We start from the raw sequence: 17,548 nt of genomic DNA, 5'->3' as shown, positions 1-17,548 counted from the left end.
AAGTGCCCAGAACAATGCAGCGACGCCATGCGCAACCTGTTCATGAGCTGCCAGGCCGGCTCTTCCACCTTCCAGGTCACTACAAAATACGAGATACCGAAGTTGGGTTTGAAAGAACTAATTGCAATTCAGATAGCTAAATAGAGGAATGTCGCTTGTGGCTTTACCAGATCCAACGCAGAAGTCCGCCCAAATGTAATTTGCAATTCACACGTGTACTCATAATCTCATATTCATTAGAAAACGCCTTCTCCTTCGCCGCCTAGTGGTAGCTCTTGCGGACGACGCCGACGGTGGTCCAGGCCTTCTGGACGGTCTTGGCGGCGTCGTCGCCGAAGAGCTCGGCGGCCTTGTCGACGGTGAGGTCGGCGAACTGCTGGAAGGTGCAGCGGGCGGGGACCTGGTGCGAGTTCATAGTCTCCCACCAGATGCGCCCGGCCTTCTCCCAGCTGTAGCCGCCGAAGGCGACCGAGGCCAGGTAGAAGGCCCGGTTCGGGATGCCCGAGTACAGGTGGACACCGCCGTTGTCCTGCGACGTCTGCTTGTACTGCGCAAAGTTGTCCGGCTGCGGGTCCTTGCCGAAGCGCGGGTCGTTGTAGGCCGTCCCGGGCGCCTTCATGTTGCGCAGCGCCACGCCCTTGACGTCGGGCAGCAGGCAGCCCTCACCGATGAGCCAGTCGGCCTTGTCGGCCGTCTCATTCTCGACCCGCTGCTTCACCATGATGCCGAAGACGTCCGAGACGTGCTCGTTGAGGGCGCCCGCCTGGTTCTGGTAGTCCAGCGGCGAGGTGTGCTCGGTCACGGCGTGCGTCAGCTCGTGGCCGATGACGTCGACGCAACCGGTGAAGTTGTGCAGGAAGTCATGTCCGTCGCCGAAGACCATCTGGGCAATGGACGGGTCCCAGAAGGCGTTCTCGTACTGCTGGCCGAAGTGGACGGAGCTGATGACGTGCATGTTGTTGTTGTCGATGCTCTGCCAGTTGAAGATCTTGGCGTAGAAGTCGAGCACGTTGCCCACGTTGTCGTAGGCCTCGTTGACGGCCTTGTCGCTCACGGCCTTCTGCCCCTCGACGCGGATCTGCTTGCCGGGCAGGCGGGACTCGTCCTCGGTGCCCTGGGCATCGTAGACGGCGCGGTAGACGGCCGATGCGGCGGGCTTGGGCTTGGGCTTGCCCTTGCCCAGCGTCTGCTGGGCAGACGAGTCGTCATCGACGTGGAGGCCTTGGGTCTGCTGGACCTTGGCGTGGACGCTCTGGAGGTGCTCCAGGTCGCGCTTGGCACACTCGCGAGTCTTCTCGTCTACGTCCTCGGACTCGGAGATGGCCTTGAGCATGGCATCAGGGACGATGTTGTGGCGTACGGGTTCCGCCTCGTTGCGGAATCCACGAGGGACGGTCAGAGCGGCGAAACGCTCCTTTCTCTTTGTGCAGTAGTGGCCGTTGAAGTTGAGGGCATTGCGGGCTGATTGACGCAGGCGCTCCTCGTTCTTATCACTTTCGGCGATGCCGCTGAGCAGATAAGGAGGGACGACGCAGCAGATGTGATTGGTGGCCATGTTGGATATCGTTTGAAGCAATGTTGCGACAGGAGGTGATTTGAGGTTTCTATGAAGGTATCGAAGATGTGAAAGTAGATAGATGGTTGAAGGAATCCTCTATGCCTCCTGTGGCAGCAGGCATCCCTTTATAGACCTCAGGTGGGATGGCTCGGGGCTGAGACAGACAGAGACACGGAAACACGCAGCTGGGTGACTAGCTGGATAGCTGAAAGCAGATGACATGTCTGGAATACTTACTCTGGGTGGTTGATTTGGTGGATGGCACTGACAGTCATGCACTGTACCGCTAGCAGGGCTTCTCGATGTTTCGGAACGCAGCTCGACAAACGACACATGGCTGGCTGGCTGTCGCGGAATCTCAGGAATCGAGATATGGCTTCGTCATATGATCCAAGCATCGCGATGTCCAGGCTTTGGATATAGGGAGGGGCGCATATGCATTGCGGTCATATGTATGCACCTCGTATCTCGGGCAAGGCCCTCAGCGAAATCACGTACGAAACAGCTGCTGATTTAGTTGGTTGCCTGGAACGAATACCGTGCGCTCTTCTGTGGCGGTCAGTTTTCCGGCCCATACATTCTTGATGCAATCCGCAATCTACTGGAGATAGATAAGAGCGCGAACACAGGACAGCGCCACGCGCATTCAACGTATGGTATGGTGTGCAACATCACTGCTCGGCCGTGGGCAGAAGCCTCATTGGGCGGGGGGTTCCACGGCTCCCTCAGGCGGGCCTGGGTCCGTCAGTCAGCTAGACCGCATTGAAAGCTTGCTTCCAGCTTCCATTCCTTGTTTTAGTGACTAGTCATCTCGCGGACCAATCTAGGTTATAGGGACAGCAAATGCGATCAGCATGAAGAGGATGATGCAATCAAAAGTGACAAGTAAGTCGGCCGTTTCAAATGACGTCGGGCCAAAGCTAATAACATGAAGGTTGGCACATGTGGGTGGTAAGGTTTGGAGGTACATAAATAGCCAGGGGATCCTGAGCTCTATGTAGGGAGGGGGTACGCCCAATTTAGTGGCAACGGCCGGTACGGGTACCAATTCCTAGGCGGCCGTAGTGGACGACGATGGTGGACACCCACTACATACAAAAAACACATCACATTCTGCAACTATTGCTGTCAACACAACATGCAAACACAAGTCCAAAAGCATGGTGGATATCCTGGGGCCTTTGGATTAGAAGTCAGCAGTCCCAAAGTCTTACCTGGTTGGTCAGGCGCGAACGAACACTATCAGTCCCGATGTCCCGTCACCCCCACATCTCGAGCATGACAACACGAAGCAATGCGTCAGATGCCTGCACTGATAGGCAGTGTAGGTACGTGGCCTGGCATTTGCTTCCTTTTCGTTTTTCAAAAGCATGCAGGTAAAGACTCAGCCATTACATCGGAGCATCAATGGTGGCTATGCCGGAATGCGCAGCGCTGCAGACTTCCTTTTCGCCAGACGCGCCCCCTCCATACCTTATGTATGGCCTGGGGCCTGATCTGGGAGGCTTCTTTGTGGCTGTCGGCAGTCGAGATAACACTAAGACTCCCACACTGGCCGCCGTTGGAGTTGGCAGGCATTGGTTCTTTTCGCTATGGGCCCTGTCGGTAAAACACCGGAATAGACGTGCAAGAGCTGGAGATGCCACGGCACATCACTGCGAGTTGTAGAATGGCATGGATTCTTTCGGCGCGTAACACGGAATACATCTGCAACATCATATATTCATATGCTTTCTTGTCAAAAGGCCTCGCACTGAATGCTGCTGTCGTCGTTTCATGTGCGTACATGTAATCATTCAGATCTTGTGATGGATGGCAAGTGTAGAAAACAGACCAAAACTAGGACGACGGAAGCTTAATGGCATTCCCTCGTGGGAGAAGACAAGAGCATACTTTCAGCGACTTGCCTCTATAGACTAGGGCTTGAAGAATTCCCATCTCCGACATGGCCACGAGACGAGCCAAAAGCCTCACCGTTAAATCACGGCACGGCGGCGGCCAGCAACAGGCAACCGGTGGAAATTTCGCCTGGAGTAGTACCTTGCCCCCCGAGATGTGCACCATGATATTGAGAGAGATCACACTCGAAAAGATCCCCAGCGGCCGAACTTCCGCCAAGAATGGAAACGTCTTTATCGCGTCCAGGAACTTCCGCCGGCTGAACCTATCCACAGTTCAAAACGAGCGGAGACTTCGAGGTTGAGAGAGCCCTCCTCTCGAGAAATCGTCATCTGGAGCACCTCTCGGTCTCGTTCCTCGTCGCCACGGAGGAGTTCGTTATCGCCCTCGACTGGCCCTGGAAGTGGCTACGCCTGCGGTGCTTGACACTCACGTTACCGTTGCTGGCATATCCATCTAAGCCTTTGCATGTGATCTCCGGTTTACTAGGACCCGCTGGCTATCTGGCTTTGAAGATGATGCCGTAGCTCGAGCTCGACCCTGACGTTGATAAGGACTGGCAGAAGAATGTTGTTTCTGACTCCTGTCAGCTGAGTGTCGAGAGTGAACGCATAGAGGGCCCGATCCACTCCCGTGGGGATGCCGTCTACCGATTACGCTTTGCCCAGCCGAGCCATCGAATCAGTATCGCTGTGGGAGTCCCTCATCGAAGGGATGGCACAAACTATGGCCTGAGCAGTGGCTTCGTCTTCAGGATCGCCCATTATGTTCTAGGATAGAACACTTGGTTCCAACTGACAGTCTCCTTCAAATCATATTACTGATAGGTATTGAAAAGGGGGTGGTTAATGACGCAATTGAAACAACAAGGTCAGCCTAAAAGGTGAACTGGATGATATGTACTTTGCAGAAAATATATCATGACAAGACAGTTTAAATGCCAATATCTCTACATAGGAGGTTGTCGTCCCGTGGTCACCTTACCACGGCAATACACCGTAAAAGAATTGGGGTGAGTTGTTCCTTCTCCGGTTTGAATATGACCTAATTCTCACTCCGCATATGCTGCCCGTTAAGGGGTAATGTATGCCGAAATGCCCAACTTGGTTATAAGCTGCGACAAGGATGGCTCGGAATGGTAACGACTGTCATGTGCTTTACCCAAGGCACTTTCGCTTTCCGTTTTTGTAGGATATTTATTAGGGGGGGGATAATGCACGAGAAATCACCCAACCAAGCCAGTGGAGATATAGGAAGGATGGGGCTAGAAATGTCACGGTATTAGCATACTCTGATGGAGCGTGGCGTGCAAGAATCCTTCCGCCGATCTTTTCCCGCCATAGTCATAAAAGGTACCCCGGGATCATCTGCACGACATTGTGGCACTTTGGGCAGTGGCCGTTCGTTCGGCGTTCCTGAATCAGATCTTATCTTGCAGGGGTGGCACAGCAAGTCAGCAAGCGAGATCCTTGCTAGATTCTACCCTCTGACTATATCTCTCACAGTCCCCTGGGGTAAGCACACTGCCGAATTGGTTTGTACGGCATAGTAAGCACACGCATCTTTGGTCCATTTTCGCAACTGGGACTCCTGGATTCAGGGGGGAGGCTACACGAAAAGGGATGCGCTACGAGATCTCTTGGGTTACATACGCCCCAGACCGGGGAGCATGACGCGTTATTTGTATATTCCCTTCTTATAGCTACCTAATCAATATTCACATTCTTGGGAAACACTTTCCGTCCAACGTCAATTTAACAAATCCCATAATACCAGTCAGTCATGGACACTGCTATCTGATCAACACATTTCCACCGGCCCCCTTTCTCATGTAAGAATGTCGCCGGTAAGTGCTTAAGATGCAAACCTGTCCGCGGTTTAGTAAGAGTTGAGAATAGTATTGATTTGCCCAACATATGGAGGGTGTTCTTCCCTCTGGCGCTCCTCCCATCAAGCAGGCGGCGACCGAGGCTGCTCAGTTATTGGTTGTCCTTGACTAAGCAGCCATCGATCTGGCGGTTCGGCGGCAATAAATCCCCTTATTTCACCACTTGACTGATAGTGCAAGCTCATAGACAAGCATGATGATGTTCCTGCAGTAGTAGCACATGTGTATCCCAAGAAGGCTGAGACTTCACCCGGCTGAAGCCGAAGGCGTTCTTTTGGGGTTCGTGGCCCTCACGGCCATCATATGGCCTCATCCTGCGATGCTGATGTGAGTAAGCCTAAGGTACTATCACCGCCTTCCAGTCTGACATGGCCTCGCCAACATGACGATGTCGCGGTTTGGATACCCCCCGAGTAATGTCAGCACGACCAACAAGGCATGAGCAATCTCAAGCGGTCGACGTCTAGGGAAAAGGGGTATAAAGACGGCGACCTGTCCGTCCCGAAATAGCAAGAAAAGAAGGTAGATGTCATCAGAATCACAAGCAACACTCTCCTATATAACACACAAGCAACAGCACTACTCTCGCTACTCGAATATTTACTACGTACCCCCCTTTCCCATAAGACACTCAAGATGTACGCTTCCAAGCTCCTACTCTTCGTGGCCGCGGCCATCAGCGCCTCGCCTCTGGGCTCTGTCGTCCAGCGCGACGGTGCCGCCAGCGACCTGGCCGCCCGGGCCGTGCCCAGATGTACTCGGGCCCCTACACCAACTTCCCGCCCAAGAACACGTGGAAGAGCTTCGACGAGCTGTGGCAGAAGAACCTGCCGTCGATCAAGTCGACGGGCGACACCTCGTCGGACGTGGACCACATCAAGACGGCGCTGCAGTCGGCGGGCAAGAAGTACAACATCGAGGCGCGCATCCTGCTCTGCATCATGATGCAGGAGAGCCACGGCGACGTGGGAGCCAAGACCACCATAAGCCAGCCCGACGGCCTCTCGACGGGCGGGCTCTTCCAGTGCTACAACTGCCCCGGGTTCTACCACCAGCATGGCCTCTCGCAGCAGAAGATCACCAGCATGGTCGAGGGCGGCGCCAAGCACTTCCAGGGCAACCTGGCCAACTGGGGCAACACCATGGACCCCAAGAGCGTCTACCCGGCCCTGCGCGAGTACAACTCGGGAACGGTCAACTCCAACAACCTGAGCGATGCCCCCCAGTCTAACCCGTCGTACGTCAGCGACATCTCTCAGCGTCTGGGAGGCTGGACCGACTAAAGCCCCTAGTTGCCCTTTGCCTGGGCTGGTGTTGCTCAGCTTTGGCTGACAATAGCCAGACGGATATGTAGCACACAATCAAATATGCGTTGTACATGATGGCAACCATAGATGGTATGGAGGATAGATTGGGACGAAAGGAGGGATTGCAGGGTACATTTTCATGTTCATGTTTCTATTAGATATTACATTCGCTACATACATTTCCGAAAATATTCCGGACGATTTGAAAACACTCTAGGCGTTATTACTCAATCCTTTGAACTTGGCTGATATAGACTTACTCACTGCTTTAAACGGCACTGACAATTACTACACAACTACTCATGTGGGCTCTGTCTACTCCCTTAGAATAAGATATGGAAAATACATGTGCCCGTTGTGAGGTAGGGAATGATTTTATGGGACTGGGCCAAGAGAGTCGAAGTTGGCGGACTAATTGGTTGTTTTTATAGTGCGTCGTCTTGATGGCCAGAACTATGAGGGATAAGTCTCCTGTCATGGGAGAGTTTGCTCAAGTCGAGTTGAGTCAAATACGGCAACCCGAAGCATGGACTCTTTTTCTACAATATCCTTGTATATGGAACGTTGCTCTGGCTGTGTTACACAATGAAGCTTGCAGAGAAACCAGCTTCTCTAAAAGGGGCAGGGATTTCCTAGATGTATTCAATACTCCCTTGGGCTGATGTATTCCTTTTGCTTACAACACCCACAGGGCCGCCAATTGCGACATTGCTGTCGCCATCCAACAACCCCTATCCTGTCGAAACCAAGATGCCCCCAGAAACTACACGCAGGTGATGCTTTACTTCTCCCTCTTCGCCGCTCGGCGCCTGGGTTCCGGGCCCCAAATCTGCAGACTCTACCTGTCTACGTCTTCAAAGTACGATCTCTGCCCCTTCATCGGGTCGACCAAAGGAATAGGGGCCCAATTTCGGAAGTGACGAGCTGCACTACGGCATGCAACGAAAATAAAAGGCATGATGGCATGAAGGTATTGTCATGGCATTCGGGTTTGTTAGTTGCTACTTAGCTATTTTCAGACCGGGCAACATCATTGAAGCAACATCTTGAGCCTCTTTCTATTTCCCAGCATGGAAAAGATGGCGGCTACATGGAGCTGTCCAGTCAGCATTTGACACAACAAGTTAGTAATCGTGCAGAGCAAAGATAGGTTTTCGTAATCCACTTTTGAACCTGGCACAGGTCGTATAGTTTCCCAAAACAATTTCGTTCAGGGTTTCCATCCATCTACCTCCACAATTCCCTTGATCAAGTCCATCACTTCGGGACTCAGTTCCGAAGCCCACTCGGGTGCTTTCGATTGTGAGCTTTCTGCTTCTGCGTTGACAGCGACTTCAAATGGGTTTGAATCCAGGAAGAACGGCTGATCTGCGTCACCGCCCTCATCTAAACCATTATGCGGGCTCGATTGGACTGAAGCCTCCTCCGGCAAAGGCACCTGCTTGTCGACTGTCAAGTCCTGGTAACGTACGTGAGCTTGGCCTTCTTCCTCTTCCTCTCCCTCTTCCCTTCTCGCGTCAGAGTCGTCAAGCTCGTATTGAAGCTCAAACGGGTCAGGCGCACTGCGATCAGAGAGGGCTGATTTCGGGCTGTCTGTTGACTTCGTAATCGATTTGGTGATTCGAGCGGGCGCCTTCACATGCTGTCCCTGTGCCTTTCTATGCAGGCCTGGGAGTTTGTTCTTTCTGGAAGTGGCCTGTTCGGAGGCAGATCCAGTTAAGTCCAAGTCACTGTCATCGTCCACGAGCCCTGACAGATCAACAAGCTCGACCATTTGGTCATCGTGATATCCCGTCTTCTTCTGTCTTGGGCCGTCTTCGGTGTTATGTTGGCTCTTCGGTTTCTTGCGACTGGCTGTTGAGTGCGTCGGTTGGCTGTCCTCGACACTCTTCCTCTTGGGTGGCGGCCTTGGCTTCTCCAGGCCTTCTTTGCAGCATCTGTGGGTGCAAAGCTTGCCGTTCTTGGTGAAGCCTCCGCCGCGACAACAATGATTGCACAGCCACCTTCCATTCTTCATTTGGGTCGGGGCTGGAGTTGCGGGCGATTGGTCATTGGTGAGTTCATCAATATCAAGAAACCCATCATCATCGCCGTCCAAGAGATCATCGTACGGCGGGGAATATGATGGATTTGTAGCTTCGTCGAGGGCTTCCAACATATCTTCGTCAGCTATATCATTGGCAGCATGCTTGGTCATGTAGTCTACCTGCGCCTCAGAAACCGGGTTGGCAGATGCTTGGGCATCAAGTGCGGCGAAAGCGGATGCTGGCGTGTTCACCTGTACTTCATCGACGACTTGGGTCCCGACAATTTCTTCGCAGCTGAATTGACAAGACACCACCTCATCTGGCCTGTTCAACAAAACTGGAAACTTGAGCTCTAGGCCATTGGTACCGTTGATGTTCTTGATGTTGCTTCGAGAAAAGTACGCAATCTTTCCATCCGAGGTCTCTGCCAAGAACGTCACCGCAGGTATCTTCCCCGACCATGATGGTGGATGTTTCTGGTTCTTGTAGCCGAGAATAGCGCGTACTACAACGCCAATGGAACCCCCAAGCTTCTTGTAGGTTCCTGGTGCACCCAGAACTTCCACCCTCATGGTTAACTGCGGAAAACCCTCCAGAACCTTGGAGATATTCTTTCCATATGGAGGGTTCCGACTCATGATGCGTTCGATGTGGTCGAAATTCAGTTTTGCGAGGTCTAATACTGTGCGTACATCTTGGGCTTGGAACTTTCGCATCGCTACCGGGCCAATGCCAGGCACCTGCTGGATCTGGACTGGGTGGTTCTCCCATGCCCCTGCAGAAATGGCTCGGACGAGATCCAGACCGGTGCGGACACCAACTGCGTCGCCGTCAAACACCTTGCAGTCGACCAGACACCGGACCAGTCGATTGAGTCGATCGAATATGATGAACTTCTCCGATGCCATCTGTTTCTTGAGAAAGCCCATTTCTTGGTCGTTTGGTAGCTCGACATGGCCGAGATGCATCTGGATTAAGATGGAGACGTAGTGCCACGGCTCATTCACCGTCCCTTGAATGGGATATGCAACATATTTGTTCAACTTTCGGTACGCAGCACGCTCAAGTGGCTTGAACCGAAAGTCTCAAACTCTGATGCTTTTGCTAGACCGCCAAGCTGGCATCAATGTTAGCTGGGAAGGCGAGAAAACCACGACTGTGCTTACCAACTGCTCCATGGTGGGAGCTTTCGGGATTGCGAGGAGTAGTTTCATGGTCTCGAATTTGACCATGTACTTCGACATCGCATTGCCGTATTCTGTGCATTTGAAGGATTCGCCTTGCGTGACAAGTCTGTATTGCTGTAAAATCCGAATGTCTCTTTCGCACCATTGCTGAAGATTCTCGTCGGCGTTTGCACCAGTTTCGCCGTCCTTCACAATGTACTTGTCCGGATCTCGCCGCATTCTGACATTCAAGAAGGTCCCGTCTATCCACTTCTTCGCTGTGTCGAGGGTCTGGATCGTGCCAAGGCCGACTTCAGAGTTTAAGTGCTCGATGAGGTTGAGGTGAAGTTTGCTCTCGAGCTTCTCTTTTCCCGACACCATTTTTTCGTATCTTTCCACCTTGTCTCGCCTGGTTAAGATAACTGCCGTAGCACTCCGGTCGAACTGTGGACGACCTGCCCGGCCAAGCATCTGGAGAACATCGAGGTCTGATAGTTCCTGCGGCATGCCATCGCTGTAAGCCACCGTGCCTTTGAGGACCACGGTATGGCATGGTAAGTTCACGCCAACCGCCAGCGTCGATGTGCAGCAAATGACGTGTAATTGTCCGCTGAGGAAGTTCTGTTCAATAGCAGCACGTTCGTCCGCGTAAAGACCAGCGTGATGAAAAGCAACCCCGTAACGGACGGTCTCCTGCAGTTCCTTGTTGATTACCGGAATGCGGCCTTTGGGGCTCGGCCACGGTTTGTCATCAGCACTACAGGTAGTCCACCACTCCGCCAGATTGCTGGCTGTAATCTCACAGGCTTTCCTCGTGAAGCAGAACACCATGATGGGTTTCTTCTCGGTATGCTTTCCCAAGAGCATGGTCAACTTCCCATCTAACATCTTGTCAAAGATGAAGTCATTTCCCGGGCTGTCATATCCGTAGACGTACTTCTTCAGCTTGACCGGTCTTAGTTTCTCCGCCAAAACTCTCATATGTGGCTGGCTCGCTTTGGTTGGAGTGGTCTTTTCCCAGCCAAGTTGCAATGTCTTCAATATTTGGTACTGTGGCACTGAGGCCAACAAATCGGACATTGGCACCGCTAGTCTTCATGCGCGAAACGACTGCTTCGAGAGTTGCTCCTCTGGAGTCATTGAGGATGTGAATTTCGTCGATAAGAACAAGCCTGACCATGCTGAGAAGCCTGTGATGATCGGACCACTTCCTGGTGATAGAGTCCCACTTCTCTGGTGTTGTCACGATGATGGAGGCCTGGCCGACGCGTCTAGTCTGAGCATGGGAAGTATCGCCAGTCAGCTCGGCGCAATGGAGGCTCAGGTGGCTGAACTTCTTCTCCCAGTCCCTGGCGCGCTCCGAACAGAGTGACTTGGTGGGGGCTTGGTAGACGATCTTGAAGTGTTCGCCCCCTGAGGTCATGACAAGCTTGCAGATGGCCATTTCCAGAACCGCCGTCTTCCCACTACCAGTGGGGGCAGAGATGACTATGTTGTCGTTGGATCCATACGCCAGCGGGAATGACTTGGACTGGACAGTATTGAACAGCTGATATGGGAAAATGCCGCGGCACTTATCGGGAAGGACTTTGCGAGGATCAAGGAGATACGTGTCTCCTCTCTTGGGGGTGATGTGCAATGGCGCATGGCTCAAGTCTAGTGAGATGTGTACGGGCCGAGACAATGGCTGGGCCCTTGATGACGTTGTCGGCTCCTGTCTTCTGATACTCAAGTGGGTAGAGGGACTAGACCTCCCGAGTTCCGACGATGACGAACTGTGTTCACTCTGTTCAGGTGGTGGCGGGAGCTTCGGCGGTGGGGCTTGCAACCATCAGCCAGGCCCCCGTCAAGAGTGCAGTTTTGGACTTACCTCTATAGAAAGGGGGCGTTGCGAGCTGTGTACCCGGTTGTAGAGAGCCAACACGATGCGATCCATCTCGCTCGAAGATGGGTTGTGTATTGGGGCTGGGCTGAGCCTGAAGGGGATTGCCGAGAAATTGGGGTCTGTAGTCGTCGCCGCGCGACACAAAGGGCCTGAAGTGGTGGCTTGCATCGCCAAGGACACGTCGCTGACCAGAAGAGGAGAGGTTGAAGTTCGGGAGCGAGATGCGTGGGGGTTCGGCAGCTGGTCTGCCGAAGTGGTATTCTGGAGGAGGAGCTGAAGGCTGCCCCAGGATCTGGAGATCTGGTGACAGACATCAACGAGACAGTCCAGGTATACAGTCATAAGTGAGTTCAAACACATACCGAAATCGTCGAGCTCCTCCTGCTGCTGCTGGCCACTCATCATATCATCTCCAGCAAAAGGATTGGTGAAATATTTGGCACCAGCGTTGCTAGGATCCTCTGACCAGGCACCACCGTAAGTGAATTGGGGGATTCTTTGAGTGGGAGTGCTGAACATGGAGTTGGTGTGATCCATGATGTTTTGAATGTGTCTATCTTCGTTGCGAGCCGTTGGGAAGCCGTACATGCGGCCGGCCCCTGGATCGCCTCCACTGTTGGGATTTGGCGACATGGTGTAATGGGAGGAACAATTGGGGATGGTGAGAATGAAGTAGGGACCGCTGTATCGCTCAAGCTTGTCGAGACATTTGTCAGGGTATAGGAGAAAGAAGATGCAGTATTGGGCTGGACGATATGCGGGACGTTATCCGGGCCTCCAGACTTCTCAAGCTTGGTGATGTCCTCTGGGATCAATTGAACGGAACTTGGCCATCGCACGGTTTGTTTGTTGCCTTGCGCCTGTGAAAGTTGAAAATGAACAATGTGGGAAGGCGCTGGCGCCTGCCGTGCCTGTAATCATGGCATGGCGTGCCTGCCTTCCCAACTCAACATCTTTTAAATTCTCGCTCCTTCCCTTCCACTTCAGAATGTGACTTGTATTGTGGAGCCAGCAATTGAAAAAGGGGGGCGGTCATTTCATCTTGGCTTGGAAGATGGACTTCCACAATCAATCACCCACAGCCACTTCACAAAATCTGCAACTTGTCAATATCTGGGCACGATCATGTTCTGTGAATGGCCTCGGATCGAAAAAAAATGCTTGTATCGATACCCACCTAGGGGGCTATAGGGAACATTGATGATTGCTGTGCATGTCTACATAGGTTGCAAGTCTTCCGTACTCCTGTCCCGCTCTAACCAGAGGCCCCTTTCCCGCCAAATTGCGTTGCCATCAAGGCTTTGTTTTTCCCGCTCCAATGCCTCCCTGTTTTTTCCGCATCAAACCCATTAACCCGAGTTCCCCTGAACCCGTTTTCAAAGATACGTCCAGCCGTGCGTTGATGACATCCCATCTGCACCGCCCAACGGTGAATATCCTCCCTGTACGGGTATCGTGGCATCGTATCATGTAGGTCCGATGTATGTGTGTCGTAGTGGCCGATTTCACTTGGGCTCGGCACTTGGTATATAGGCGCCCCAATGTCAACTGTGATCGTGTGAAGTTCGTGCAAAACGTCCGTCTCGTATGTGGTGTCAATCAAGATCTTGCGACCTCGACCACCGTCTTCCATTTATTCGTCTCGGTGCTTACCCCGCGATGACGGGACCCTGGAGTGATGGCGTAAGGGAGAAGATGGTCGTGATGTAGACAGTCCCATGGCCTTCACTGATTCCAACGGGTTGGGTACAGTCAAGTTGTCATTGGATCGCGGTGTGTTCATCGGGTCGATCGTCGTCTTTTCGTAGTTGACGATGTTGATGGGCGGCGGGCGCCCGCGCTTTCGGTCCGGGCCGCTGTACAAGAACGTCGAGATGAGAACCAAGAACGTGCCGATGAGGAACTGGGGATTTCGCAGTCAGCTATGCGCCAAGATAAAAAAGACAAACGTACTGTGATGGGCGACTTACCGTGAGGGATACCCCAACATTAAAAAAGTATACGCTGAAGAGGAAGCTGATGACAATACTAATGCTCGTCGCGAAATTCTTGGCAATGTTGTCCGCATAGTTGATGCAGAGGGAGGCCAGCACGCCGCCAAACGCTTGCAGCAGAATCAAGGCCCACACCACCCAGTTGTAGCCGTCGAAGAAGCCATGCTGGGCAATCTCCTCGCCATCCTTGAAGAAAATGCCGACGAACAGCGCAGGGAAGAGCGAGTAAAACGACAGCTGGATGTTGCGCGTCCAGACCGAGGCGGCCGATGCCGGGTCCTTGAGCACCTTCTCGAAGTAGACGCCCGTCAGGCCCGAGACCAGAGCTGCCACAATCACGGCCGAGAGCCCGATCGAGTAGTTCATGACCGGTGCCAGGTTCTGGTCCTCCTCAATGCCTTCGTATGTGGCAGATCGCTTCATCAGTGTACCCCCAACGTCCGCGAGGCCGTCCACAGTCCGCTTGGTAAGTTCTCTAGCCACCTCGCTCATGCCGTTGGCCACTTGTCCCAACTCATGCACGGATCGGGGGAAGAAGTGGTCTGTCATGTCGTGGATCATGAACGACGTCTCCTTGGGACCGGACGACGGGATCGAGACAATCGAGACGCCCATGGTCAGTATCACGAGTGCAACCCAGCGCTTGGGCGACAGTGACCGTCCGAGCATGGTCACGGTGAATATGGCGGTCGTGAGGATCTTGAGTTGGTACAGGATCTGGAAGTGCACCGGATCCAGGTTGCCTACAGCCACGTACTGCAGCGTGTTCTGTAGGGTGTAGAGGCAAGCCGGGATGGCCAGCTTCCATCCGTCTCCAGAGAAGACGGCATTGTAGATCTGCTCGAATATGACGGTGGCGGGGGTCGAGGGTGCCAGACTCCGCGATACCTCGTATATGGCAAACGTCAACGAGATGGCCAGCTTGATGATCTCGGTGAGAAAGATGGCAGTGGAAGTGAAGTATCGGTGGTCGCCGCTCGGAGGCATCATCCGCGAGTAGTGCATGAGGAGGATGAGGGCCGAGTTCTGGAAGGTCAACTGCATAGAAGGGTGCCATGTTAGCAAGGGTCGGGTGCAACAACGAGACGGCGGCGCGCCGAGTCGAGGCAAGAGGATGCACATACGGTGATGAGCGAGACCTGCTTCACAGGCATGCCCAGCAGTGTCGGGCCTCCCATGGTAGGGTGCGAGGGCTTCAAGCAGAGCCATCGTGGGCACGTAAAGTGGCCGGTGTTGGCCAAAAGGCTATGACGTCGCAATCTTACTGTCCGCTCCAGGATAATTGGTGCCGGTCGCGTGAGGGCGGAGAGAAGCTTTGACGGGTTTCCACAAGCAGGCGTAAGCTGGTATTTGGATTATGCTGGTGAAGCTGTCGTCGAAGTGGTTGTTGGTTGCCTCTTGTCGCAGCGTCCAAAAAAAATAGGGATCTGGGCTAGAAATGTAGCAAAAAAGAATTGGCTGCGCTGCGCGTGCCGGGGCTGACTACGGAGTATTCGCGATGAAATTTGATGTCGTGATTCGAGTGGGATTGGGTAGGATTGATTGAGTTGGGGTGGGAGGCGGCCTCGCTTGGGTTACCCTGGATTCCTTGGGGGCCCTGATTTAATTGGGCTAGGGTGTAGCAACTGGGCTGGATTCGATGCATGCGATGCTGGGCGCGCGCTCGATAATGCAGAAGGCAGGCCTAAAGATATGTAGTTCTGGGCAATCCTCTCTCGGGGCAGGACTCGGGTACACGGCAAAGAGATGCTACTGTTGCTGTGGAAAAGGCCAATCGACATAACAGCATCCAGTATCTGTTTGTAATTACAGAATTACAGAGAGAGAGAGAGAGAGAGAGAGTAGGGGAAAAACCTGACCTTGTGTGCATGCCTACTTCTGTGCCTACTTTTGTTTCAAGCTGCGAAAAGCAAGCTCCCAGCTTGGCTAAAGGGTGGGTGCAGTTGTTTTAGGACGAGACCCTCAAGCTTTTGCTGAGTGATGATGGCAAAGGCGTTCCTGGCAGTCCATCCAAATCAAGTTGGCCCTAAACCCCAGCTTTTCCAAGGAAAGCTCTCTTCCTAGGCTTTAGCTGGTCCACGTCTACAAGACTTGGCTTGCTGGGTTGTTGCCGGTCATAAAGATGACAGCGCCCATCCACACAACACAGCTGAAGTTACACGTATTGACATGGTCCAGCAGTGTCTGGAGATGCTGATCTTTGTTTCTTCTCAATAGCGCACGAAGTGCCGACACCCAGTCCTCCATTCAATGTTGTTGTGACTGTAGGTTGCACCGCCAGAGGCTGAATGTATCAGGCAGGTATTCGTTTCCAGTGGTATCCACTGGAAACGGGTATGTATCATCATCCATGATGCAGCATCAAAGCGCCTCCTTTTCTTTCGATTCAGCTTGGCTTTGGGATGAAACAAATATCTCTGGTACATAATCTCAAAGGTGACTATCCCGTCACCTCTGCTTCTGTTATGATACAGATACAAAGATGTATACCTGAACCTTTATACTACGGGTCCGTCAATTCGCTGTGCTTGGTTCAAGACCCTGATCAAGCCACGAGACACACACACACACACACACACACACACCACACAATGCTCAAGCCCAATTGCTTAACGACACGAATTCCTACCTGCAGTCTCATCATATATTGCTTTCCAAGTCCTCGACCACCATTGTGAAATCAGAAGCGCCTGATCCAGATCCGATCGACGTTAGTGCACTGCACCCATGCGGAACTGATAAAGTGGCTTTCAAGGCACCTGCCATGTGGCAGACTTAGTGCACATCCAGACCCTGCCGCCTTTTAAAACTCCGACCACCGACCATGCTAAGTGCCTAACCTAGATCCCGCGCCTGTGACGCTGAATAGCTCCGTCCAAGCTGCCAAGCTCTAGAGGTCTGCTTCTCGTGTAGCACATCCTCGTGCACTCTGCTCCTCAGGGTGGCGGGCAGCCTGCACGATGCGATGTAGTTGTACAATTCCGCAGATGGGATGGTGGTGGGCGCTGCGGGCCTCTCTCTCATCGATCGGCCCTGAATGCGGGGGTGATCCGATCCGGGTGAATCACCGATGCCGACCACGACCACTGCCCTGGACACATGAGGTATGTAAGGGGAACTAATAAGGGCGGTGAAAAGAACGAATGGAGGAATGGTCAAATCTGGGCCCAACACTGATTCTACTGATTTCTTGGCTACATACTTTCCTTCCAAGCACTCGTTCACACAATGGCCACAACAAAATTACCAGATCCAGAGGGGTCGTCATATCTGATCCCATCATCGTATATCAATCAATGGGGTATTGAATAGCTGGTGCTGTTCTAGTCGGAATATCCTGACCACCTCACAGCTAAACTCAACTACAAACATAGCCTGTATGTACATCAATAGATACTGTACCAACTGTGACTGGAGCTAGCGATGGCCAGTGGTTCGTCCTACTACGTGACGCCATCTCAGCCTCCTTCGCCAATTGATCAGCTCGGAAGCGCAGCTCGGTTTTTTTTCTTCGTCTCCTCCTGAGAGGGCCCCAGTAGAAGAAGATCCGGCCGAGATCCCAATGGTAGAGGTTTATGTTCTGGTCGAGGCTCCATGAGGGGCTAGATTTCTATGGTGGAATCTCACCAGCCTGGACCCTTGGATCCATAGTGCCACGTAAGAACGGCGACGATCTCCCCGTGGTTACTTGGGATGAACTGGAGCCCAACCCAGTCGCTCTATAAACCCAGCAACGCTTGCTGCACGCAAAGGCCTATCGTCGTGCCACCCATTACATTGGAAGATGTACTCACCATGTCCCCCATGCCTCCAGTCGGCAGTGA

At 52.9% G+C, this 17,548-nt stretch overlaps 5 protein-coding genes across 5 annotated transcripts; 2 read left to right on the top strand and 3 right to left on the bottom strand.

Moving 5' to 3' along the window:
- Positions 1–262: 262 nt before the first annotated feature.
- PG994_005297 (matellopeptidase-like protein) lies at positions 263–1,555 on the bottom strand (the record flags this gene model as incomplete). The annotated part of the gene is made up of 1 exon (XM_066856706.1): positions 263–1,555. One exon carries the CDS (start codon positions 1,553–1,555, stop codon positions 263–265), a length of 1,293 nt encoding a protein of 430 aa, XP_066715975.1.
- A 1,948-nt stretch (positions 1,556–3,503) lies between these two features.
- On the top strand, positions 3,504–4,236 carry PG994_005296 (uncharacterized protein; the record flags this gene model as incomplete). Its single annotated transcript, XM_066856705.1, has 3 exons — positions 3,504–3,686; positions 3,733–3,927; positions 3,985–4,236. The coding sequence occupies 3 exons, from the start codon at positions 3,504–3,506 to the stop codon at positions 4,234–4,236; spliced, it is 630 nt and encodes a 209-aa protein (XP_066715974.1).
- Positions 4,237–6,097: 1,861 nt separating this feature from the next.
- PG994_005295 (uncharacterized protein) lies at positions 6,098–6,628 on the top strand (the record flags this gene model as incomplete). Its single annotated transcript, XM_066856704.1, has 1 exon — positions 6,098–6,628. One exon carries the CDS (start codon positions 6,098–6,100, stop codon positions 6,626–6,628), a length of 531 nt encoding a protein of 176 aa, XP_066715973.1.
- A 1,234-nt stretch (positions 6,629–7,862) lies between these two features.
- On the bottom strand, positions 7,863–12,363 carry PG994_005294 (P-loop containing nucleoside triphosphate hydrolase protein; the record flags this gene model as incomplete). Its single annotated transcript, XM_066856703.1, has 5 exons — positions 7,863–9,740; positions 9,846–10,697; positions 10,783–11,666; positions 11,716–12,030; positions 12,093–12,363. 5 exons carry the CDS (start codon positions 12,361–12,363, stop codon positions 7,863–7,865), a joined length of 4,200 nt encoding a protein of 1,399 aa, XP_066715972.1.
- A 1,000-nt stretch (positions 12,364–13,363) lies between these two features.
- On the bottom strand, positions 13,364–14,902 carry PG994_005293 (UDP-galactose transporter; the record flags this gene model as incomplete). The annotated part of the gene is made up of 3 exons (XM_066856702.1): positions 13,364–13,633; positions 13,701–14,762; positions 14,849–14,902. The coding sequence occupies 3 exons, from the start codon at positions 14,900–14,902 to the stop codon at positions 13,364–13,366; spliced, it is 1,386 nt and encodes a 461-aa protein (XP_066715971.1).
- Positions 14,903–17,548: the final 2,646 nt, after the last annotated feature.

The sequence above is a fragment of the Apiospora phragmitis genome (assembly GCF_038363925.1).
Source record: "Apiospora phragmitis strain CBS 135458 chromosome Unknown utg000006l:1.0-5683423.0:1.0-5690449.0, whole genome shotgun sequence".
NCBI lineage: Eukaryota > Fungi > Ascomycota > Sordariomycetes > Amphisphaeriales > Apiosporaceae > Apiospora > Apiospora phragmitis.
This window is presented reverse-complemented; position numbering and strand designations above follow the sequence as displayed.